The sequence below is a fragment of the Xiphophorus hellerii genome, chromosome 5 (assembly GCF_003331165.1).
Source record: "Xiphophorus hellerii strain 12219 chromosome 5, Xiphophorus_hellerii-4.1, whole genome shotgun sequence".
NCBI classification, from domain to species: Eukaryota; Metazoa; Chordata; class Actinopteri; order Cyprinodontiformes; family Poeciliidae; genus Xiphophorus; species Xiphophorus hellerii.
In genome coordinates this window covers 1,961,330-1,986,289 of record NC_045676.1, presented here as the reverse complement: position 1 = coordinate 1,986,289, position 24,960 = coordinate 1,961,330, and the positions used below count along the sequence as shown (strand labels likewise).

Here is a 24,960-nt window from a genome sequence, read left to right as displayed (position 1 = left end):
TCGCCTCTGATTGGTCGCCTGTGAAACATCTGTATTCAGTTCCAGTGGTTCGTGTCTCCGGCCAGAAAGCTGCAGCTGACTGAGAGCTCGGTGGTCAGACAGCGCGGCTTCCAGCGGTAACAGCCGGTAACATGCAGCTGGCTCCCGGGCGCGTCGCGTCGCTGCGGGTCGGTCCGGATGTTTGGATCAAGCTGTTTCGGGCTCTCTGACGCTGACAGGAGAACTTCTGGGGCCCAAAAGGAAGACGAATGAATGAGTCAGGATTACGCAGCAGCCCGGTCACAATCAGTGTCTCTCTGAGTGGGTTTTTCTTCCCGAGATCGAGCCGTCCTCCCCGCTGCTGGGAGCCGGGTCCGCCGCTGAGGATCCAGGTCTGCAGACGGAGGGTTTTTTCTGAGCGACGCTGCAGACACAAAGGAGCTCTCCTCTCTGTTTTTCCTGTTTTTAAGGTGACAGCTTTCCCTCTGCGCTCCCACCAGCCGCCCAGACTGTCTGAGAGACCTGAAATATCGGACTATTGATAAGTTTCAATCAGATTTCCTGTCGTTGCGTCGGGAAGCTGCCGGGTTGGACCGAGGAATGTTGTGATTTATTTATTTTTATTCTAAGGAGGAAGCAGATCCATCCGGAGCGTTTTAATGCAAAGCCTGTGCAGGATCAAGATGCAGTTCCGGACGGTGCTGGACGTGAAAGTTGTGGACGTGGAGAAGAGGCGGAATCCGTCCAAGCACTACGTGAGTTCTCCTCATCTCCCACTAATATTAACATTCTGGTCCAGTTGGATATGAGGCGTCGGGATTGGTCTCTGGCCTGTCCGCGGGCGCAGCGTGGCACCTAAACGCACCATTTAGTCCGCAGCTGAGGGGGGATGAGGCTGCAGGCCAGGATGTGCTGCTGCTCCACACCTGCTCATAAATAAGAAAGCAGCCAGACTCTGAGCAGATGAAGCTCTCTGCTGCTCCAGCTGACAGGTGAACACCTACCTGAGTCCTGTCATGGCTGCAGCTCATTATCTCCATCACCACTGAGACTGCTGAAGGGCTGCAGGCTCTCTGCTTGTTTACTCACTTATCAGGTCTGAATTGTGTTTTTGAAACGACTTAAAGCTAAATATCTCGAAACATCTAACTAAACTATAATAATTTTAGAAGAAATCTGAAGGGTGCCACCTAGTGTCCAAAAATCCTCCCACTTTCCGCTGTTGGGAAGCCATGTTGAAAGTTCCTTCACTGGTGTCCAATTAGCACAAAGCAGGTTGTAGCCTGGATACACCAGAACCTGCTCAGTTACATTGTCTGAATGGTTGCTATGGTGATTCCTGTGTATTCTCAGGAGCCCACAGCATCATTTTTTTCATGCATGGGTTACCAGTTACCAATATCAAGGTGTCCTGAGGGTGAAAGATGTACGGTCTTCCAGTCCTACAGGGTTTAATGCGATGACAGAAGGTGCATGAGTGACCAGAGAAAAAAATCCAGTGGATTCAAAGATCACCATACTTCCTCTACCGTGCTTGACTATCAGTGTGATGCTGTGTTCATTTTACCAGAAATAACCAGGAGAACATCTTCCAAAAGGTTTTGTTGGTCCTTCAAATATCTTCTTAAAGGTCTCAGGGAATCATCAGGATGTTTTTTCTTTCTTTTTGCAAAAATAAAAAATGTGCCCTTATATTTTTTTCAGCAGTGGTTTTGGTCCTAAAAGATGCAAATTTTGCCCAGTATTTAGTTGATGAATATTGAACACTAATGTTAACACTAGAATAGCTTGAGTTAGTCCACTTTGACGTATACCTATTTCGGCTTCGATAGTCCAACTGGCCTGAAGGATTTTATCTAGCAGGTGCTTTTGTTCAGTAAATAGGGCCATTACCTTATCAGTACCCTGGTAATGGCCTCAACGCATCTCACAGTTGCACAATTGTTCCTTAGACTTCGACTTCGACTGACTTTGTTGTCATTTTCAACAGTATAAAATATGAATATAAATCTAAATATAAAATATAAAGTGCAGGACTGACAGTAAAATAGAAGTTATTTAGCTCTGTACATGTGCAAGGTATAAAGTGGAGACCAGTTTTTGAGTGCAGTCCAGTTAAGAGTTCAGCAGTCTGATGGCAAGTAGGAAAAAGCTGTTTCGGAACCAGGTGGGCCTGCACCGGATGCTGTTTTGAGGTGGATCAACACAATTAATTTGGTTAGTTTATTTCTAAACTGTCATTTTAAACCCTCTTAGCTTTATTTCAAAGAGAAACATTACTAATTTCTTTTAGAAAAACCTTTGCATATTTTTTGAAACAGATTCTATGTTTTGCAAACTCTATGTACATTTGGCAAAATGACCTGGATAATGCAGCACAACATCATGGATCAGCTGCAAAAGGTCACATCTCTCCAAAAACACTTCATGTATGCTTCAAAACTAAACTGAAGAGCACTACCTACAGGAGAGTCTACTGTAGAGCTGCCTCCATCATAGATTGCACCCACCCCCAACATGGACTATTCACATTCCTACCTTCTGGCCTGACGGTCAACGACCACATTTACAATTGAAGAAGGGATGCTAATTTGAGCCATCAGAGTCGTCAGGGTGGACTCCGGCCTTTTGGCCCTGTTGAGCCGATATGGGAAGGACTCGAAAACTGAGCTATCCCAGAAACAAGTGAAGCCCACGGGTCTTTAGATGATATTTTGAATTCCTCCTGATATAAATAGATTTATATAAATAGATTTTGTGACTAATAGATGAGAGACTTTGTGTCTCATCTGTTATTTTTTAGACTAGCCTGGCCATAATGTCCCTTCAATGCTCTTTCTGGGATTTCTCCCATTGAGATACATTTCACAGGATGAACTTCAGCCAAACCAGTCAGAGAACAAAAGAAGTTGTGATGAATTATGATTCTAACTTCCTGGCTGTTTCAGAATTGTAGCCTGGCTCCTGGTTGTAGTTTGGCAATTGCAGCGAAGGAAGTGAACGAAGGTGTTCAGTTTGTGTTGGCCATTTTAAATATGGAGCAATTTAGTTTTTTGCATCGGGAAATGGTTCCTTACAGAGTACACAATTTACAGTTAGCTTTGTAGCGCAGCTTCCTTTACGATCGAGCTGGTGCATTAGCCGTCACGGCCAAACATTAGCGATTGGTTAAAATCAGAGCCAATCATTTCAAAGTCCACGCCTAAAGAAAGCAATAGCTGAGTGACCAGATCCTCCAGACGAAGCAAAGCGTATAACGAGGCCTGTAACACAAACCAGACAAAAACAAAATGTTCTTCAAAGTGCAACGTTCTGCTGCAGTGCAGAAAAAATTAAATGATTCAAGGAATCTGAAATAGGAACAAACCAAATTCGGAGAGTCGTGATTTCTGACTTTTCAGAGAAATATCTTGATCAACCGTCATTCATTCATCTGCAGCTATTAGAACCTCATAGATAAGGATTACTTTTAAAAACCTTTATAAAGCTGTGCAATACAGTGAAGACGTGAATTTCTGTGAGATGGATCCAGATCTTTGTTGGAAGAAACTGCAGCCAGGCTCTGTGTTTGAACGGGTTGCATCATCATTTCCACTTATTTGATAGCAGCAATAATGCAGAAAAGTCCAGCAGAGATTTTAGAGCAACATGATCTGCCTTCAAGACCACACCATCTCCAGGGAGATCCATGCATTTTCCATCAAGTCAATGGAAAAACCATTTTCCAAAGCCACAGCTGAGGAAGAGGAGAGGAGGACTACTCTACTGCCGTCCTGAACTGCCTCCAGTGAGGAATGTGGAGAATTTAAAAACTGAAAGTGAAGTGACACCTCCATGCTGTTGGACACCTTAAGGCATGTTTGCAGGAGGAATGGGATAAAACAAAACCTGAAACTCTTCCCAGCTCAGTGAGGAAACACTGCTGGGGAAAAACGATCTGAACTATGCAATCTGGGAAAAACTCATCAGTAGCTATTTTTTTTGGAATATGGAACAAAGCTGATGAGAGAAAACAAGACAGATCTGGGCCTCATATTGCGGTTTGGATTTCCTCTCCACAAAGCATCTGGAACTGATTAAAGCTCATCATCCAGAGTTGAAGGTCTAGCCTTCCTGCTTCCTGATCGGTCCCTGACAGAAAATGTTGGACAATTTAGAAACCAGAAATGGGGCGCTTACTTTTATACACCCTGATACGTTTCTGCAGAAAGAATGGGAGCGATTAACACCTGAAATTCTTCATCACTTGATCACGCCGGTTTAAGGCGCTGTTACTTTAATCGGTTCTTCCCCAGCCAGTCCAGGATTCATCTTCATTTGCAGTTCCTTCCCGTGTTTTGGTACAAGCCAGGCATTGCGCTCAAGCGATTTGATTGGCAGCAAACTGCATTTGTTGATTGGTCCATTGGTTCAACAACATCTCAACCCATCTGTCACCATACAGTTACTGAGATGGCGAGCTGCAAGTCGATCATTCAGTGGTCAAACTTGAAGTCCAAAGCTTTTTATCAATTGTGGTGGGAGAGCATCAACTGGACAAGACAAACAAATATTTTGGAGAAACTGGCTGCCCACAGGTACACGCACAAAATAACATCATCAGAGTGTCAAATCATGGTGAAGTGGGAAAAAAACTTCAGTGTTCCAGCTATTTACTAAATGTATTTACAGGAACTAAATAATGAAATAATTATGAAAACCAGGATATACTTGGTATGTACTACCTACTTTAAAATTAAGGCATAATAAGAATCACAGCATTGCTCAAAGTGTAACTAGACAAATGTTGAAATATTTCAGTAAAGTGGGCGGAGCCAAGATACACGGAGGGGCGTGGCCAAGTGTGGGGCTGAGCGGAGAGGGAAAGTGAGGCTGTGGCTGTTGCTAAGTTTTGCACTTTCCAGACCTCTCTAATGAAAAACCAACCAATGGCAGTGACGAAGCTGTATCGCTGCAACTAATAGGGAAATCCAGCTGCCTAAGAACCGTTCCACCTAAGGAGGCCAGCAGTGAGACGGGTTTAGGCAAAATAATACTGAACAACAGAAAAATTATATGAAATGTCAAAATCACATAGAAACATAAAGATAAAATCCTGAATATCCTATTAATACAGTTTATCAGCAAAAAAAGTTGATTTGGTTGTTAGTTGCTCTTTGTTTATTAAAGTTTCATATTTTTCTTATTATTATTATCTGAGCCTTTTAAGAGGTTCTGTTCTGGAAAACCTTAAGTGTTTTATGACTATTTCTCCATCTCCCCTCCACAGTTTCTGTCATTCTGTGAGAATGTAGGTCACTTTCACCTTCTGAGACCTGATGCTGGGCTCCAGTGATTGTTATTGCCTTCCTGAACCAGCCACCCCCACCGGACCCCTCACCCTCTGTCCACTCATCAATAGCAGGCTTGTTGAAGTGTGTGTTGAGGCTCTGTGCTTCAAGGCTCCAGTTCAGATCCTGTTTCAGCCTCATAAACAAGTCATAATAAATGACCACAATGAAAGGAACACAATCTCCCTAATACTCAATTACAGCACTGCAGAGCCTCAGGCGTAATTATATGTGGACACAATTAGCATCTTGTTCTGCTCTGCATGCTGGAGTTCAGCTTGTTCCCTCTTATGCAGAAGGAAACATATTATACAACATATCCCGGTTTTATTTTTCAGTTGAAAGCTGATGATGTGTTGGCAACGTTTTTAAAGAAAGGACAGACTGAGTTGAGTGAAATTATTCTGATTCTTAGGTTTGTTTGCTGAATGAAAATGAAAAGTTTGACTTTTTTCCAGCTTATCAGTTCAGAATGTTGTTGTATTTTTCCAGTTTGAAATGCTTAAAATGATTTTAGTGAGTATCAGGTCTGGTTTGTGGTCAGGTCACTTTAGCACCTGGATTCTTTTCCTTTCCTTTCGTTATGAAGTGATGTTGCTGTAATCCTGCAAAATATGATCAGAGAGGCGGCAAATGAAGCTGGAAAAAACACACAGAAAACATTATACACAAACAGAATGTGACTGGATGGATGGCGTAGATGGGTGGACAAATGAATGGATGAATGAACAGATGAAATGATGCATGTATCAAATAAATCGTTTAAATAAAACTAGAAAGGCTCTTTTCCTGTTCTCTAACTTCCTTTTGCTGCTTCGCTCCTTCTCAGAGCGATGGGACATAATAAACATTTTCTTCATCTCTGTGTCAGTTCTCATATAGCTAGCGGACAGCTGTATGTTTATGCATTTCTTTTGTCTTATTACTGTACTGTACACATTTGTGCAAAGTAAATGCGGTGAAGTAATTATAAGAGAATACACGTCTGCTTGTCCCTGATAAGAGCGTAATGTCCTGAGCACCCGCTTTTCAAGCACAGGAACATCTGAAAGCTGTTGCCATTGTGTTTTTTCCCAGAGAAACGACGACATTGTCCTAAACAATTCTTTATTTCTCTACAGTCTGTTGGGATGGAGGCAGAAACTAGTGCGCAACATAAAGCAAGTTCTGCTTTAGATTTGCCTTGTTAGAAACAGCAATAATTTGTTCAATTTTACATAGACATAGATTTTTATGGAAATTCTTATGATTTAAAAAGAAAAGATAAAAGTACCTAAGCTTTAGTTATTTACGAACTCGTAGGCATCGGCTGTTATGAAATTGTCTCGGTAACCTTGAGTAAAAAAAGAGCTTTTTGTTGCACTAACTGGATGTGTTTTCCTTCATCCTATAAATGTGAAAACTCGCTCAGAGCTGATACGTTTCACTGTTTCTAGATGAAGTCACAAAAGAAGCTACTGCTGCCATTAACTCTGAACTTTTCTTTAACATAGAGGATACTTCAGTGCTTCTGCTTGTTTTGTGTATCTGCTCTGTCTCTGGCTTCACACTGAGCCAGGTTCTGGTTCTGCTGGTGGGTTTTTTCCTGTTAGAACATAGTTTTCCTCTCCACTGTCGCCATATGCATGAGGATTGTTCTAAAGTCACTGATACAACAAAACGGTGGTCTGCTGTCGCTACGTATTCCTGCAGGAGGAATGAATACTGCCAATAGTGACTCAATAAGCAAGTTCCCACCTGTGTGTTTTAATCTCACTATATGTCCAGATGTTTTGTGAGGTTCTGTTTGGGTTTCAGTTCCCTTTATTTATTGAAGGTCCAATTATAGACAAAATATGCAATTTTTAACAAACATATAGAATCCAATCGAGTTCAAATTAATCAAATCCTAATTGTAATTATGCTGTTGCTTTCAGTGTTTATGTCTTACATGTATATAATTCTTGTACAGCAGTCAGGACATTGTAGTACAAACCCAAACGGTTTAGATACTAAACCGTTTGGGTTTAGAGTATCTTCTCAGAGTGTGTTTTGGGCTTGTACTGTATGTCCCAGCAGATCAGACTCTGGCCTAGTTTCCTTTGCTACCCGGTCTCTGGAGACGTGGCTTGTTACTGTGAGAAGAAAAGAGAGGGAGGCAGGGGAAACGAGAGAAGGACACAATCCGTGGCAACCACTGATTCCCATTTGTAATGTTTGTGAAACCAGCTGGAAATGCTTATGCTGCTGGAAGAGAGAGAGAGAGGAGGGGCTGGAAGGATAAGATTCAGGATCTGGGGTCGTCGGACCGTAGGGAAAACTGGGCAACAGAGTTGAAAACATGTGTCACACACTCACACTTTTCCAGGTTTGTGTGTGTGTGTTCAGGGGGAGGGGATGATAACAGAAAAAGTGAGATTGGACATGGTTATGTTTACTATAAGCTTCTGTTTTTCCTACAAGTCCCAGTCCCACAACATTTCATTTCCACCGGCTCCTGCGCTGCAACAAAGGCTCACGCTGCAGGAGGCTGTTGTTATTTGGCTCCATAAAACATCTCTTCAGAGAGCTGTTGCACACTCAAATATTTATTGGTCTGTATCAGACGCAGAGTGAAATCTGGGTGAAAAGGGAGCCTTTCTTCAGCCCTAACTGTTGGGATTTGTTGAAGGATTTTATTTGTGTCTTGCTGAGGTTTTACACCGTAACTCGTGCCTCTGCTGGTTTAAAACACATGTTGGAGCATTTTATCATGACTTCAGGCTCCTCTTAGAGTTGATTACGTCACCCTGAAGTGGTGAAGATGAGAGATGAAGCGTGTGTGGGCATCATGTGTGGCCTGACCTGCTGGCTCCAGCTTGGTATTCATGACAAGATAATAAGGGAACATTTTTAACACTTTATTCTGTATTTTGAAAAAGACAAGAAAACAAAGAAAAGCAGGTTGAGAAAGCTGCTTGCTGCTGAATTCATGTGATTATGAAGCAGAAAAAGCAGAACATGTTATCCAGCTTCACATGTAGCAAACCCAGTTTAATTTATTAAGTTTATTTTGACCCCATTAGTGAAAAATCAATTCAGTTCAAAGAGAAATTACATGTTGTAACTAAAACTGACAGACAACAGCCCTGCAACCTCTGCAAGGTATCTAAAGAAAAAGATACAATATGCAAATTATGGTTCATAATCTGCTTTTTGTGGCTTATTTGTGCTGAGAAATCAAAGCTTTGCATTTGCTTGGTGGTCAGACTTTGGTCTTATTGGACTATGAGAGTAAACCGGAGTAACCAGAGAAAACTCCTACCTGCACAAGGAGAACAAGTCTTAAAACCAGGTGGTTCAGTTCTGAACAGCCATGTTGGTTTCAAACATGTTTCCTGTTCAGTTTTACTTCATAAGAGTTTCTGGGAAAGTACCTCAAAGCTCAAACCAATCTGTGAAACATTATTGTATTTTATTGCCTTGCTAAACTCTTTAGCAAAGCTGAAACAACAAATGAGTCTATTACACAGTAGAGTATATTTAGCTCAGTAATGGTTCAGTGTGGAAAGACATGACTTGATCCAAAGAAAATCTTTTCCAATCTGACTTTTGTAGTTAGATCATTTGCGCTGACGGCGTCTGGAAGCAAGTTTTGGGTCTGTTTTTATAGGTTACTTCAAATATAGCAGTTTAGGCGGGGTTGGCTGCATTTAGTGGCTGGGCCCACATTCTGGGCCCCACCAAACGTCTGAGCTCTTTGCCTTCTTCTCTGGACATCTGCGAGGCTGGATGCTGGCGCTCCCCTGAAACTGTAAGTTTTTAAGCCTTTTCAGAGTCTAACTCAGGTATTTCTGGATCTGATGTCCGGAACTGCTGTAGTATCAGGAAACAAGCCGAACTTTACATGTGAGATGAATTTTAATGGCTGTTTTAGAGGAGCGTCATGAAACAATCAGAGGTCCAATTTGTTCTGTCATAAGAATTCATGTTTCTCTCTTTGTGTCTGATCATGAAAGGGACTTTTGTTTTCAAGTCCCACTTCCTCAGTGGGAATAGCAGATGCACAAAGTTTCAATTTTTTATTTTTTTTGGTTTCCTATCTGGGACATACCAGACCCTGGAGCATTTCTTTGGATTCTGTTTTCTTCATTTGTGTTTCTCCTGTTTATAAGTCGCTTATTTTGACGTCTTTAAAGAGAAATTTAACTTGAAATCTTCACTGTCTGTCATCAAGGGTTTCTTTTAATGGTTTGATAGAGTTTGATAAGCTTTAAAGACCAACATTTCACCACACAAAAAAAGATATTAATAAAACACATCTCTAACTTTTTGACTCAGAATCTGTGCAGTTAAACCGTCGCTGGAAGGAAAAGCAGCTTTGAATTCTCTGTTGCGTTTTGTCATGTGGATATTTCTGCCAGACGGATGAACATTTGTGAGTCATTTCTGGGTTGAGTTCTGTGCATTTTATCTGCACTTGGTGCTCACGACTTGGCCTCTCTTCAGATCTGCGTCAGATCATCCTGCTTAATATGCAACACGCAATAAAAAATAAAAATCAGTTATCGATATTTAGTGCAGGATGAATCGTGAGCGGCAGCGCCCAGACAGAATTTACGGCCCGTGTGAAGTGGGCTGAGTTTATTTCTGGGTCTGGCAGGGCAGCAGGGGAGAGCTCGATATTTCGGGCCGGGCCAGCCCGAGCATGATGGCTGGCGGTTCTGTTTTCCACTGCGGTTGTCATCACATGCCCATCTGCTTCTGGAGTTTGAATCTTCGCTGCGAGTCCAGATCTTCCAGACGTCTCTAGCGCTTCATCTGAGCATCTGACGGGAATTAAACCCGTTTATGGGCATCAGCTTCACATTTATTACTGGGCTTCCACTGATTTATTTGGTCTGAACTTTTTTCAGAGTGGGAAGATTATCTAAGGACCATTTTTAAAATAAAAGTTTTGCAGGCATACACCAAGCATCTGGAATAGCCTTCCAAACGGCCTGACCCCAGCATTATCCAGAATATGTGGTTTATGGTATTACAGCAGTTTTCAATATAGATGAATTTACCTATTTGGATCCGACTTTAATCATAACAATTATGTCAAAATCCTTAAAATGCAACAGTTTCAAAGCCTCATGAATCAATATATAATCTTAAAAATTCACAAGAAATCTTAACAAAATCAGTGCATCGTTCATAATTTTGATGCTCCTCCTTTAATACGTTTTGTTACTTTTAGATCAGATAAAATGACCAAAGCTGCATCCCAAAATGTAGAATTTCTTTTTTGAAAACCACCTTCGCTTTAGTTGCTCCAACTCATTGTAATAGTTTTAGTAAGATTATAACATGTACTAATTCTAACATATTTACACATTTGGAAAGAAATGGTGATTAACTGAGCAGATTTGAACTTTTTACTGCTGGAGATAAAACAATAGTTTTACTAAGTGTTTGATTGGTTTGTTTGGTTTTAGTGAGATGTGATCATTTATTGAACATTATGTAATTAATTAACCTATTCATAATCTGTTAAATTATAATTGATTACCATCGAACTGTCCGGTACTGCAGGTGGAAAAAGCATTTTTTCTATTACAACCTGGTACTATGCCTCTCTCTTTTCAGAAAGTTAATGACATGTTGAACATTGTCTTCTCAGTAAAAGAAAATAAAAGGTCAAAAGGTCAATGTCTGCAGGAAACCCATCAATTTAAATGAACTCTACCAGTTCTGCTAAAAAAAAGAAGCAAGTAAATCATCACAAAGATTGAACTCTGCACTGACCACTGAATGCAGCACGGTGGTGGCAGCATCAGCCTGTGGGTATGTTTGCCTGCCAGAGGGGCTAGTGGTACAGAAAGTTTATAATTTAATGATAAAACTGACTGCCTTACCTTGTTGTCAGCAGGATGCTAAATAAACTAACCTTCCTTCACAAACTTCCTCTCTGAGGAATCTGACAGCTCCCAGTCTGCAGACGTCTCCTCATAACTGGTTCGTTATTATGTCTGTAAAACGAGTCTCACCTTGTTAATATACAGACGCCACAAAGAAATGTATTGTCTTTGCTTAGTGAGGCTGTTCATGAAATTATTACCCGGCAGTACCCCAGTAGCACACTTCCACGGTAATAAACGGCGGCAGTAATCGCTGTGGTGACTCCCCGCCGTGCTGAGAACCAGCCTGACAGTGGAATGTGACTATCGCAGCTTCCTGATGCCAGGAGTTGTTCTTGCAGGGAAACATGTTGCGGTGGCTCGTTGCCAGCAGCAGCTCAAACCCCCATCCAACAGCAACCAGGCCTTTTTTTAACCTGCAGCGCTTTTGTTTCCGGCTGTTGCCCTTCTTATGTCAACGTCAGGGTCTTCCACCCGATCTCATTCGTCTCGCTCTGCTTAGGAGGCTGTTGGCAGGTACAGAGGGTTGGAGTGATGGAGCGAGATCAGTCAGACGGAGGCGGCCGGCTGGAAAAGGAAGCAGGAGTTCTGACGGGGAAACACACTGGCTTCAGCTGATGGGAGGATGTTATTTAAGAGAAGGTTATCTGCTCAGGCTGAAGCTTTTATTATGAAAAGTAAATCATAATACCATCTTACCATCTCGCTCATTCTTGTTGCTTCAGCTGTATTTTATCTAAAAACTTCCAGAGGAAATCTTGGCTGCCATACAGTATAGCTAATCCATCAAACCTTCCAGCTGTTAGCCCAGTCACTCCCTTCATGATTGATAAAATAAAAGAAGAACCTGATAAGTAATGTAAAAAAACTGTTGGCTTACTGGTTGCTATGGTGATTCCTATATTTGCTGGGTAGCTCTTGGGCAGCACAAATAAGCGGATGTCCGAATGTAGAGTCTGCAGACCTCTATGTTATAGGGAATGTGTCGGTTAAGAAGATACTAACTCTTTTATTTGTTTTATTTGCAAAATAAATAAAACTGCCTGCCAGCTGGTGGAAGGATGTTTCAAATTTGATTACAGTTAGAAAGTGTCAAAACTCTCAAGTTTTTTGTAAAGGTTATCTTTTTATAAATCTCCAAAGAACCAGAACCATAGCATTCACAGGGACCAAACACAATGACTTCTGTTTTCTGTTCTATTAAATTAGGAAAGTTTAAGTGTTACCATCCCCCAAACAATCTAATTAAACCCCTGCAGGAGTCATTGGTTTATGATTAAATGGCACATAACTCCGTGAATCATCTGCATAAGTGAAGATGCCAGGTTTTTTAAAGATGGAGCCCAAAGATTAAGAACAGCACTGGATCAAGAGTAGACCCCTGGGGGACCCCACTTTGAAGCGAAGTTTTTGAGGAAGATGTTTATGAGGAAGATGTATCCAAGATGGCAGAAAAGCTGAAAATAAACCTTTCCAGTGCAGTGAGACAAAAACACTATGATCACTGAGAGCTAATATTCATAATATGGCAGAATTAGTAAAACACATGGAAGGTATCAAAATGCAAATTCAGTCAAATAAACGGCAAAGTTCTGCGCCCTGTTTGCCTTTAAATTATATTTCTAATAAAAAAAAATAAATAAATAACATATATATATATATATATATATATATATATATATATATATATATATATATATATATATATATATATATATTAGCTGCAGAGCTCATAGGTTTCTTTTAACAAAATCTTACTTTATTGATCTAAGGGAAATATTTACACTTTATTAACTGTTAACAAAATACATAGCACATTATTTGTGACAGGTAGATTTTTTTCTTTTACGGATCTTTGCTAACTACTGAATTATCACCAAACCACTAAGAATTTTCAGTATTTCAGTTTGGCTGTGGGTTTTTCTATCCAGTAATCAAACAGCAGCAGTTTTAAATTAAACATCAGTTTAATAAGCGGCGCTGGAATCGCTCTCAGGATCCCCGTCGGCATCAAAGCGGCTGTGCAGAACTCCAGATTTTAATTTATAGAAGTCACCGCTTCCTTCCTCAGTTATTTCTTCTGTAAGTGACTGTGCAGCTACATGCAGATCATTATCTACTCATATGAGCCAATTTTCTGTCAGTCAGGCACATTTCAGATGCTCTTTCTTTAAAACTAGAGCTATGCTGTTGCACTTCCTTTGACAAGTTAGACTCATTATTTCTTGGCTTGTATTTGATGAGCAGATGAAGTTAAAGACCTTTTTCAAATATTCCCACTGCAGCTACAGCTCTTATTAGAGCTAAAACCATCCAGATCTCTGACATATTTCAACATTTGCAGGTATCATTTACTATGTTACCAGATTTCCTTTTATTCCAATCATTTGCCAGCAGAAAGTTGCAGCTTAATGTTCTGTGAAAGCTTGAGTGTTTTTGTACATCCCAGTGTGAGAGTGTGAGCTCCCACCTGCTCTTAATGCCTCTGCTGAAAGTGTCCTGGCCCTGGGCTCTGCTACCTGGTTATCTATGTTTTATTAGATTAGAGATGATGGTGGCATCACTTACCTCCTCTTGACGGATAAATGGACTGTATCTCATCTTATCAGGCCTCTCAGGGCTGCTGCAGTTTTTCAGCCAAGGCTGAGCGGGGACGGCAGGTCAGTGTTGTGTTTCACCGTGGAGGCAGTGGCCTTCAACAATATGGAGTTATGAATTTACAAGGATGTGATGTAAATAAAATCTCTTTCCACATGTTAGGACATGTAGGAAAGAGATACAGGATCAAAATGTACATACAGACTCAAATCTATACATAAAAAAATAATATTTAGTCAAATTAAGTCAAACGTCCAGATTGACCACTTTCTTTTGGAAGTCCTCTGGTATTTCTCTGGCTGGATATTTGAAAACCTTTCTTGGTAGAGTGGGTAGAGTTCACTTAAAATTGTTGGTTTCCAATCGTTGACTTGGTTGTTAACGGTAGTTTTTAAATTTTCAGTAGAGTTGGGGTCCGTAGTTACAAACTCTTTGTTTTGCTGTTTTATTCATTCCAAAGCAGGACATGAGTTTGAGCTCAGAGGAACAATGTCCAAGTTTCAACATCCAGTGAAAAAATACAGAGATCTGCTGAGTTTGGTTGAATTTCGAGGATCATGGAATCACAAAGAACTTCAGGGACTGATTATGGAATCAATACTGGAACACTTTTTAGTATTTAACTTCAGTATCTAGCTATTATATAGGACGTATCATCATAGAAATCAGTCTATAATACAAACCAAGAGGAAACAAATCCCATTCCTAATATTTTATGTTGAGATTAGAGTTTTCTGTGAGAACAGGCTGTGCATTTATCCGTAGGACTCTGCAATACGTTAACCGTAGTTTATTGTTTATTTACTAATCCCAACTTCGGATTGGAATCTGTGATATTTTGATAGATTCAGGGACATTTCTGAAATCTTTTCACTCAGAAAATGTCTGTTTGGTTGGAAGCTGGAGCTTTGTTGCTTTAACTGCACTCATGCTACTGTTTTTGTCACAGACGCAATGATTAACGAAACTACGGAGCCCTCTAGGAGACATGGGGGAAAAATTTTTATTTTGCGTTACCTTGCAGTCTGCTTACTGCAATATTTACTGGGACAAGCGAAGGAGAGATTTTGTTTACAGTCACAAGTTAAAATTTCAAACATATACACATAAAAAGAGCCTCAGTGAAAACGTGTTTATTATTAAACTGTGGTGCAAAAAATTAATGAAAATTGATTTATTCACTGCATGTTTATGTCTGTTGGTGTAAGATTGAGATGGAACTGCACGTGATAACGTCCCTTTAAACCATTTAAACCAACATGATAGAGACACAATTAAAACTGTCAGATGACCTCTGACCTATTACTCCATGATAATAACTCCAAATAGTCCAAATAGTTTGGATATATTTCTTTCTTTCTTTCCTACTTACGGAAAGTTTCTGTTTATATCGCAGGTTTGTGGTGCATTTCTATCCAAAGAAAAAGATATAAAACTTCAAGTATTTCACAACGAGATATTAAGATACATGGAAAAACCTCATGAAAGTCTTATATAATACCAGAAAGTACAATGGCCACTGTAAGAAAGGCTTACAGTATTCATTTGTGCCGCATCAATTGATTAGTACATTATTGCGAGAGAACGCAAAAGAAAAAAAAATCCCCCATGTTCCCTAGAGAGCTCCATACTAAACAATTTGTAGAGACCTGGGATTCAGAAAAATCAGTTTTTCTCATGAACAAAGAAAATGAGTTTACATTTGTAAAACATGAGAAATAAAATGCACTTCAATGACCCGTTTCCAGATGTGATACTAAGTTTGGAGCTCCATGTTTTATCTTGGAAATGCCAGTAGAAATAAACACAAACGAATGTTGTGCCTATTTTAAATCTGTGAATCGCTGACGTCCTGCTGTTGCTCTCTTCTCTCGGCAGGTGTATGTCATCAATGTCACCTACTCTGACAACACGTCTCACATCATCTACCGAAGATACAGCAAATTCTTCGACCTGCAGGTAATCCCAATGTTTGCTGTTCCATGGAGGTCGTGACCTCGATTTCTTTGCTTCTCGTCGTGTTGTTTGGATTCTTGTCACTGCCTCGTCGCCTCGATGAATCAGAGTTAGCATCTGGTCAGGGCAGGCAGGATGTTGTATTTTTTATTTCCTCAGCAGACTCCTCTTCCCTTCCCGTCTCATCCCTGGCTTGGCCTCAAAACGTCAGCGAACCGTCAGGCCTTTTTTCTTACAGCACAAGCAAAGGAAAAAGTGGGTTTAATGTAGCGTGCTTTACGGCCGGGCTGCTGTTAAATCCTGTCGCGCAGGCTGCTGATCGGTGGGGTCTTTATTTAGAATCTGGGCTTGTGTAACTGGTTTAAAAGCGTCGGGACTGTTTGTGTTGGAATGAAGTGCTGAAAGCCTCCGCTGTGTCTCTGACTGGCAGCAGGGACCCTGGACTCATTGCAAGCCGATACGGTATGCGTGCTCCTCCTGAGGTCTGCGGGTCAGGAGTAAATATAAAAAGGTTGTAGTGAAAACGTTGTAGGGGGGAACGTCTCAATAGCAGCAGTGTGCTGCTTCTGCAGGAAATGATGTTTCAGTCAGTGAGAGGGAAAGTCCTCTCTGAGAAGTCTCTTTGACAAACCGGAGCCTCCCTCCGCCCCGGCCCTCCCCGCCCCGGCCCGCCCGCCGCAGCTGATTACTCCCAGTGTGGAGTCAAAGACGGAGGAGGAATAACAAAAAGGAGAAGCCATTAGGTTGACTGGATGTATGTGTTCCTCCGGTGCTCAGGCTGCTGAGAGGCGCCTAATGAACCTTAATGCTTCACGGACGAGCGCGGAGAAGATCGGCCTCTCACTCATTTGGCTTCTCAGGACGGAACGGGTCAAAGGTCACCCAGCTCAGTTTGGGATTATCTGAGTCGCCAAACACAGACGGACTCCGGACTTCATGCTGACTGTTTATTGACTTTTGGATTTATTTCAATATGAGAGAAAAATGTTTTTTTTTTTTTCAAAAACAGCAGCTTTTGACTTGTTGAGCAAGTTTTGTTCCAAATGACTGAATTCAAGCACAAAAGTGGAAGAATTGTTCTGAGAACAGCAGTGTCCATATTAATTTACTCCCTTAATGAAAATGTGGAAAATTCCTTAAAATAAATGTGTCTTGATTGAAACAGCAAAAACTTTCCACTTAAACTCTTAGCATTTAATTGGATAACATGTTTTCACTGAGGATGAAATCCAACATTAGGAAATAAATGTTTTGCACAAAACCATCAATGCCACACTTTGTTGGAACCCCGATAAAGTAAATGCAACAGAGTCCAAATGAAACCTGAACTCTGACCCCAAACCCCAGAGGAGTTTAAAGGAGCAGAGAGAAGCAGGAAGTTGAAACCATCTCTTCCATCACAACGGACAGGAGTCATATCCCCAACTCCAACATCTCTCTGCTCAGCTTTCTAATCTTACAGCCAGACAGATTTAAAGAGGAGCAGCAAAAGCAGATGAACTGGATTAGCAGAGCTTGTCAACAACTGATGGTCATCCAGGAAATGTTACTGTGGAATATCATCTCTGCTGCCCAGATATGGAGCCGTTAGCAGGTCATGACACTCATGAGGCGTCATATAACAACAGTCTTCAGTCAGAGGCCTCTTTAGGTCTGTTGCAAGATTGACTGCTACTGAATGTCCTGCAGCATCACAATCCACAATAACTCTGAAAAAACTGAATATGAGTCACAACGTTTAATTTCACCTTAGAATAAATAACGTATTAAAGGCCTGTATTAAAAATTGGGAAAACAAGAGAACATACATTCTATTTTCAGGTTATTATATTTGTTATAGATCGTTTTCATATTTTTTTAAACTGACCTGCATTGAAATCTAAAACACTGAATTATTCTACATTGAATCTGAAGCTTATAAAATCTTTATTCTACTTTTGAAAAACACAGAATTGTTACATTCAGTTAGCCTAAATGTTCAAATTATCATTTAGAGACTGGTCAAAGCTGGAATGAATTTCTCTACAATAATATTTATTAGAAAACAGGACATTTTCAGCTTGAAAGTGATTAAAATCTTGTTATGAAATCATCTGAATACATGGCTACACAGCAATTAAAAAAATTCTAAACCAGGTCTCTGGTTCTGGTTCTCTTTCCATTTTTCCCACTAAAACAGCTTCATCGTTTACAGGAAATGAGAATCAAAGGTTCTCATGAAAAGCATGAGCTGGACCCAATAAACCCACTGCTCCCAGTTTACTGGAACATGACTGTGAATGCAACCAGTGAACCAACTCATCATCATCATCATCATCATCTGACTCCTCCATCCTCCTCCATCTGACCTGAGTCACTCCCAGTCCTGGATTCCCAGTTTGACCAATCCAGGTTCTCTCCTCTATATGAACTTACTGGAGCTTCTAACACAAGTTTCCCCAGAAGCGGTGTAATTATTTCAGTTCAGATCAGCAGTTGTTCTCCCAGCCTTTTGAAATGAACTTAAAGGTCATTTCTGGTTACACCGTCGCTGTGATCAAATCACTTTACAGAAAGGTCACGGAGTCACGAATGAACTGTTTGAGTCAAACGTATGTCTGAACTGCAAGTGATGTCTGACTTTAAAGAGACAGAGGTATAAATTTCAAGATGAAATCAAATAGCAAAATCAAATTTCCTTTATGCAATGTTTGATGTAAACAGCGTTTTTATAAACACTGAAGTTACTTGACTCTGCTATAAAATGGTGCAATATCTCTGGAAAATACACAATCTCACCACCTTAATGGTCATTGTTTGGTGAGGAAAAGAGGTTCTTTTCAATTCTGTGAACTGTGAAGCATGGTGGTGGCTGCATCATGATGAGGTGAATTTTATTTTACAAAATGGATAGGCTCATAAGGAAACAATATTATGTGGGAATGTTGAAATCAGCCTGAAAGTTAAAGCCTGGACACAAGCAGGACAGTAATCCTAAACATGCCTCCAAGCGAGTTGCTTTATTAGCGTTTGCATCAACATTTCCTAAATCTCTCATCCTGATCCTGACTGCTGCTGCTGATTATTGAATATACTGAACAGATTCTAAAGCCTGTCCATAGTCAGTTTGCTCTGCAACCCGGTTTCTGCAGCAGACATACGTTTCTGTCCAGCTCAAGATCTTCTCTGCCTGAATCTGACAGAGAGGCGCGTTAGTGAAAAGCTCTGAAGTCCTCCAGCTCGCTCTGAAGCCTGCAGGCAGAAACTTCTCAAGGCTTTTCTTTCTTATTCATGATGTTTTTCCATTTTATCCTCTCTCCTCCTCTTGCGTGTGCAGAGGTTCTGTTTTCTCATTGCTCTGTTGAATGACTGAAGGACAGATACTATCAACAGCCTGTGATGAAAAGAAATATGAAAGCATAAGAAGCAGTACATGCAGTTACTTGTATCAGTTATGTTGTATAACTTGCAACTAAAACCCTTTTCTAAAACGTTTTCTTCTGGCAGTTTTCACCAGCTGTTATTTGAACTGATTGGTTTACCGGAAGCTAGAATTAGACGATTTTTAAACTAGCTGGATTTAGACACCAGGTGTTAAAGGTTCCAGCCTTTTGGTAATCATTAGTAAACACATTATAACTCCCATTATAGCTACAAAGATAAATAGATGCAGTTAAAATATTGAAAATAATTTGTAATATCAAGGAACGTTTAGTTTGAAACCCGTCTGTTTACAACCAGGTTGTCCACAAAAGTTTTGTCCTTTTAACACAATGTTTTCAAAAACCTTTTCCATGTGTGTATCAAAGAAAAACATTACACTTACAACATTTACAAAAAACATGGCATGTAGTGTGCATGCCAGGCCTGTAGGAGGCGGTAGAACTGTGTGAGGCGTGTTTTCATAACGCTTTGCTTCCGGTGCATGTAATGTGTTTTCACTGAGATGATAAATGTTCCAAACAAACAGATTTAGCTTGAACACGACCAAATAACCTGCAGAGGTAACCTGAAGGCAAAGGCCCGCCATTGTTGTTCTGTACGCATCTCCAAATGTTTTTGGTTCGGATGGTTATGATTAGCTTAGAGTTTCTAAAACGTTTCCCTCTTTGTCTGGCCAAAAGGTTGTTGCCATGGATACGAGCAGTCAAAATGGTGCTACCATGGATACAAGAGGCTAAAGCATTATTACTGTGGAAATGTGAGGCCAAAACAATGTTACCATAGAAACAAGGGGCCAAAACCTAACAAAACATTTGCATTGTATTGTCCTGCCGTTGTCATGTCAGCAGGATCTAAACCTGCGCTCACACAACATCAGAGGCCCAAATCGGATTGTTTCACCGCAGACTAAAAGGCCCAGTTCAGATCTTTTTACCCCCCAAAAAAGATAAGATGTCTGCTACTTCTATTTGTTTTTACTAAATCAGATACGTATTTGATTGTCTGAATGACTTTATTGGAATTTTTTGTCATTGATCCGAGACATGCGTCATAATTTTGCACCAGAAGAAGTCAGTCATGGCAAATCTGGACGTAAACAATGTCTGAAAATGATCATTATGAAAGAAGTCTGTGTCAGTGAAGTCCATCATATCCCAACAGCATCACTCCTGGTTCTGACTACACAGCCCAACAGACAGAAGCTGCAGTCAATGCTCCACTAAAGGCTGTTACTATTAGCTGTGTTTTCTTTTTTCTTAGCTTCCTTCTGGATTATCTGCAGATGTCTGATAATGATTTACTTTTTAGTTTATAAATCACTGAATGGTTTATTATCCTTCAGCTTCAATTTCCCAGCAGAATCTCCAACAAAAATACTGAAAGTTTCTGTAGGCGGAGAGGATGTCAACGTTAACTGCATATAAAGTTCAGAGGACGAACATGCTGAGTTCAGCTAAAGATTTTCTCCAGCAATTATAGCTCTTCTTAAGCAGCACTAAGGCTGCTGCTGCATCTTAAAATATACAAAACCAAGAACAACTGCATGCAAGGCTCGAAAATCTTAATCTGGAATAAATCCTTGTGTTTATTAATATCTGCTTGATAAAATCTGTGTATTTTCAGAGGTTTAAACCATCAGGCAGTGGAAAAGCAAACTTCTCTCTTTCCCTGTTTTGCTGCTGATAAAGCAGAATCCAGACCTGAAACTCGTACTCAGCCTCTGCTTATCTGCAGTATTGGTGACGGGGGCAGTTTGAGCGCAGCCGGCGTCCCAGCGCCTCGCCTCTCGCTCTGCAGGTTAATAAACAATGATTGAGTAAACATCAGGCTGGACAGAACATGTCCAGGCTCTAAATGCCACCCGGCTGGTTAGAGGCTGAGATAGAGCCGTTCACAGATAACAGATGGGTGAAGCTGCGGTGGACGTCTCCTCCGCAGCTCTATCCGTCTCTATCCGTCTTCTCTTTGTCTTCATGTCCTCTCTGCTGCACACTCGTTCGCGTCAATGTCTCACAGTTTCTCACTTCGTTTCCTCCTCCCTCGGCTCGCATCCTGTCACCTCCATCTGTCTCCTTTTCGCTTCAGAAACCCTTCACCTTTAACACCAAAACCCCCACCCAACCACCCGTCCACCCCCACCCGGGGTGTTTTCCATGCTAATCGAAACTGACTCATTCGCAGGTCAAGGATTCACTGATGTTCTCCTCCAGGTTTCTCTCAAGCTGCTTTGCATGCTTTCTTTTTTCTTAGTTTGCTAATCTGATTGGAGAATTGCATTTCTGTTGTTTATCCAGTCTGTCTTTTCATTACACTGTGATGCAATCTAACCCGCTGGGTCCTCTTCATCACAGTTGGAGCTTTGCTCTACAGATGCAGGGGGAGCTTTGGGGACTATAAACTGTTGAAGTGCAGTATTGGTTATAATTCAATGAAAATTTGACATTTCCAAACAGTCAGAGTCCATTCCTTCTGCTTTCATAGTAATTAGGGGGGAAAGTAGCAGATGCTAAAGATGATCATCTTCAGGCGTCATCGCCTGAATTTGAGTGACTGAGTTTATTAAATCCATAACAGAAACAGAAAATATGAATTAGGTGTTTTTCCATCTCCTGGTTTGGAGTAAATCAACCAGGCTCCGATGTTAGACATGGATGTAATAAACAGGAAGAGCAAAGCATTATGTTGCTGTTTTCCATCACTGTTCTACATGCTGTTGGACCCTCATTAATTATTTAATGATGAGGACTTCCTGTTTGAACATCTGATGATGAGCATTCTGGCTGTTATGTTGTTTATTTATGCTTTAACCACTGCATGAAAAACTCTAACATGTGCTAAAGGGTTTGTTAGTGAACCATGGGGTGTTGACCGGTCCTGACAGTGACGCCCAGGCAGGACACACAAACAGACAGCGGTGACAGATGTTGAGCGATGCTCTCGATGTCCTGACAGCCGTCACGCATCTGAGGTCTCCCAGACTGTGACAGGAAGCTGTTAGCTGACAACACTGCAAACAGCAGAGGTTTGAGTCGGTAAAAACAGCCTCGCCCCGGTTCCCTCGCTGCTGCAGGGCACCATCACCTGAAAGGCTAATTTTAGTTCCCGTTTCATTCTCTCTCTGCTTTCCTCCATCGTTCTTCCACCTGGGTTGGAAATAACGTTCAGATTTTACAGTGAAATAGACATGAAGAATGAAGTGAAACTGGCCTCCAAGCGGTTTCTGCTTTGCCGTTTCTGCCGGGCCTTGGCACAGGTGAGCGCCTGTTCGCTCTGCCTCTAATTGCACTCTAACTGCTTGTTGGCTGGCCTACTTTGGTAACTAAATGAAAGCAGTGTGAGGGTAAGCCAGCACTGTTCGTTTTTGGTTTCCCGCTCTGGAAGCCGAAAGCATTGCCAGTTCGCTCTGTCAGATTTTTGCCAAGCCGCTAGAGTGGAAAAGTGCCTGAAAATGTCAGAGGAACATTTATCGTCTCTCTCTGGAAACAGAATAAACGCTGGACTTGATTCAAAGCTTGATAAGTGATGAAATGACTGGGCAACCATGATGTCTCATTGCATCATCTATTAGAATCAGAATAAAATGCAATTTCTGCACAAAAGACAAGAAATGGCAGAAGCATTGGTCCGGTTGGAGGCTCTCCCAAAGCGAATGCTTCAGTTTTGCTCCGATGTGTTTGTGTCGGTGAAGCGTTGACTAACTCTGCTGACCTCTGCAGAGGCGAGGATTGTTTCAGACACTTCACATTCTGATTTTTAAAATCTCAGTTTGATAATAGGCAGAGGAGAAATCTCATTATCTGAGAATGATTTTGTGCAAAAAATGTAACAAACATGATTTCTATCCTAACCTGTTTAAAAGGAAAACGTAATTGGTTCCCTTTAAGTTACAACTCAACGACAGGAGTTTTGCTGCCTTCAATATTGTTCTAGATTATTGCTGGCTGGATATTTGAACTCACTTCTTGGCAGAATTGGTTCCGTTCTTTTAAATTGGTTGTTTCCTACGAATTTTAACCAGCTTGGCTTTGTGTTTGGAGTCCTGATGGAAACTCTGTCCAAGATTTATTCACGTTAATCCATCTCAAACTTACGGAAAAACTTACTTTATCTGTAAGTTTGAGGTGAAACCATAGAATTTGGAGGAAGTCCTCTTGTTTCATCTTCCCACTCACTTTTGAACGTGAAAATATTGATTTTGACGGCGGGAACATTTTTCTCAGGCCATGTGACACAAACGAGGTTTAATCTCAACAGTCTGCAGGGATTGTTGAGGTTAAACTGTCCCTGCAGACTGTTTAATGATGCTGCCGCTTTTAGATCAGGGGTTTCCAAACTTTTTGTCAAGTGGGCCAAAGTCATCAGTTCACAAGCATTCACAGTAAAATATAATTTTTAAGAACTGAATTAACCAAAATGTTGTGATTTTTTTTTTACCTACTTAACAATAAACTAAGAAAGAACTATTTTCATCCCGTACTCAGATTTATTTGAAACAGGATCGCAGATCCAAAACCTCAAATAGTTTTTGTATGTTTTCCTAGTTAAATGAAAGCCATCAAGTTTGTTTCATATTTTGGGCTCTATTGAAGAAAACTGAAAATGCATTTTGTTTGTTCTTAGCAATAAAATCTGAACCTAAGTGAGTCTTCATTTGACAATACTTTTTGTATTTAGACAAGTTATAATATAGCAATATAATGCAGATTTGGGTTCACCAAGGTCCAGCTTAAAGTGTAAAATAAGGAGTATATGTGGCAATAGTTGCCATGACAATACAAGAAAACCAGAAAGCTTAGAAAAGATGATCACTTTGTGTTGCATCAACATGTTTGTTCATAGATTTTTATTTAAAAGTTGTAGTTTTGTCTGAATTTATTTCATATACTCTGAGCGGGCCGCACAGAATCAGTCCAGGGACCTGAAGTGGCCCTCAGGCTCCATTTTGAGCATCCAATTTCTTCCTTTTTCTGAGAACAAACAGGAAAATTGTTCAACCTTCTTAACGGGGCAGTATTGTGTAAAATCAACTTTTTTTTTTTAGCTTTACATCATGCTATAATGTTATTCCATAAACACACCTGGACTTTGATTCTTTCATGATTACGAAATCTTTTTATCTCCATGGCAACCATTCAGCTGTGCACAACTCCTGGGTGGATCTTTGTGATGCAGATCCTCCTCAGAGCTGCAGTTTCCAAGCTCCCGCCTCACAGAGACCCCACCACTCCCCCACTCAGCTCCTTCAGACTAGCCAGCAGCAATTAGCAAGCAGTTGGTGGAACTGCTGAGCTCGTTATAGGGGCTTCTTCTCAGACCAAAGCTGGTAAAAACGTGTCAAAGGGTTAATAGAGGAGCCATGTTGTGATGACCTCCTGAAGGCAGAGTTTCAGAAACAGCAGGAGTTTTTAAAGAGACATAATGAAGTTAAACTATGAAGTAAAATTTCTTGTAAGTCAAATTTGATATATGCAGCATTTCTATAATTACTAATGGTAACATAGTTGCTTGTTGTGCTGCAGAATGGCCCAATGTGGCTGGAAAACACATAATACTGCCCCTTTAAAAAACAAACAAAAATTCTCGTTAATTTCTCGGAGAAAGTCTGAGGTTTCATGGTGAAAATACAGAGTCTTGCTCTGAGCCCACAGCAGAGCAACAGAAGAGCAACTGCAGACAGCCAGAAGTCACCCAACCCCTGCACCTGTTGCCATTCTGAAAACGAGGGCGCCGTGACTCACAATCTGGGGTGCAGCACCGCAGCGTTGACAGATTCAGAAACTGAACTCTCATTCTCCCGACTCGTGTTTCAGCTG

At 40.8% G+C, this 24,960-nt stretch overlaps 1 protein-coding gene across 5 annotated transcripts in view; it reads left to right on the top strand.

Moving 5' to 3' along the window:
- Positions 1 to 308: 308 nt before the first annotated feature.
- sh3pxd2aa (SH3 and PX domains 2Aa) overlaps positions 309 to 24,960 on the top strand; it is a 91,079-nt gene continuing 66,427 nt past the window's right edge. For 3 of the 5 annotated variants that reach the window (XM_032561994.1, XM_032561993.1, XM_032561991.1), the window contains exons 1-2: positions 310 to 734; positions 15,647 to 15,727. In XM_032561994.1, coding sequence (XP_032417885.1) covers positions 639 to 734; positions 15,647 to 15,727 — 177 coding nt within the window. In that variant the 5' untranslated portion in view covers positions 310 to 638. Of the gene's footprint in view, positions 735 to 15,646; positions 15,728 to 24,960 lie in introns of all 5 variants that reach the window. The other 2 variants (XM_032561990.1, XM_032561989.1) reach the window with 2 other exon arrangements.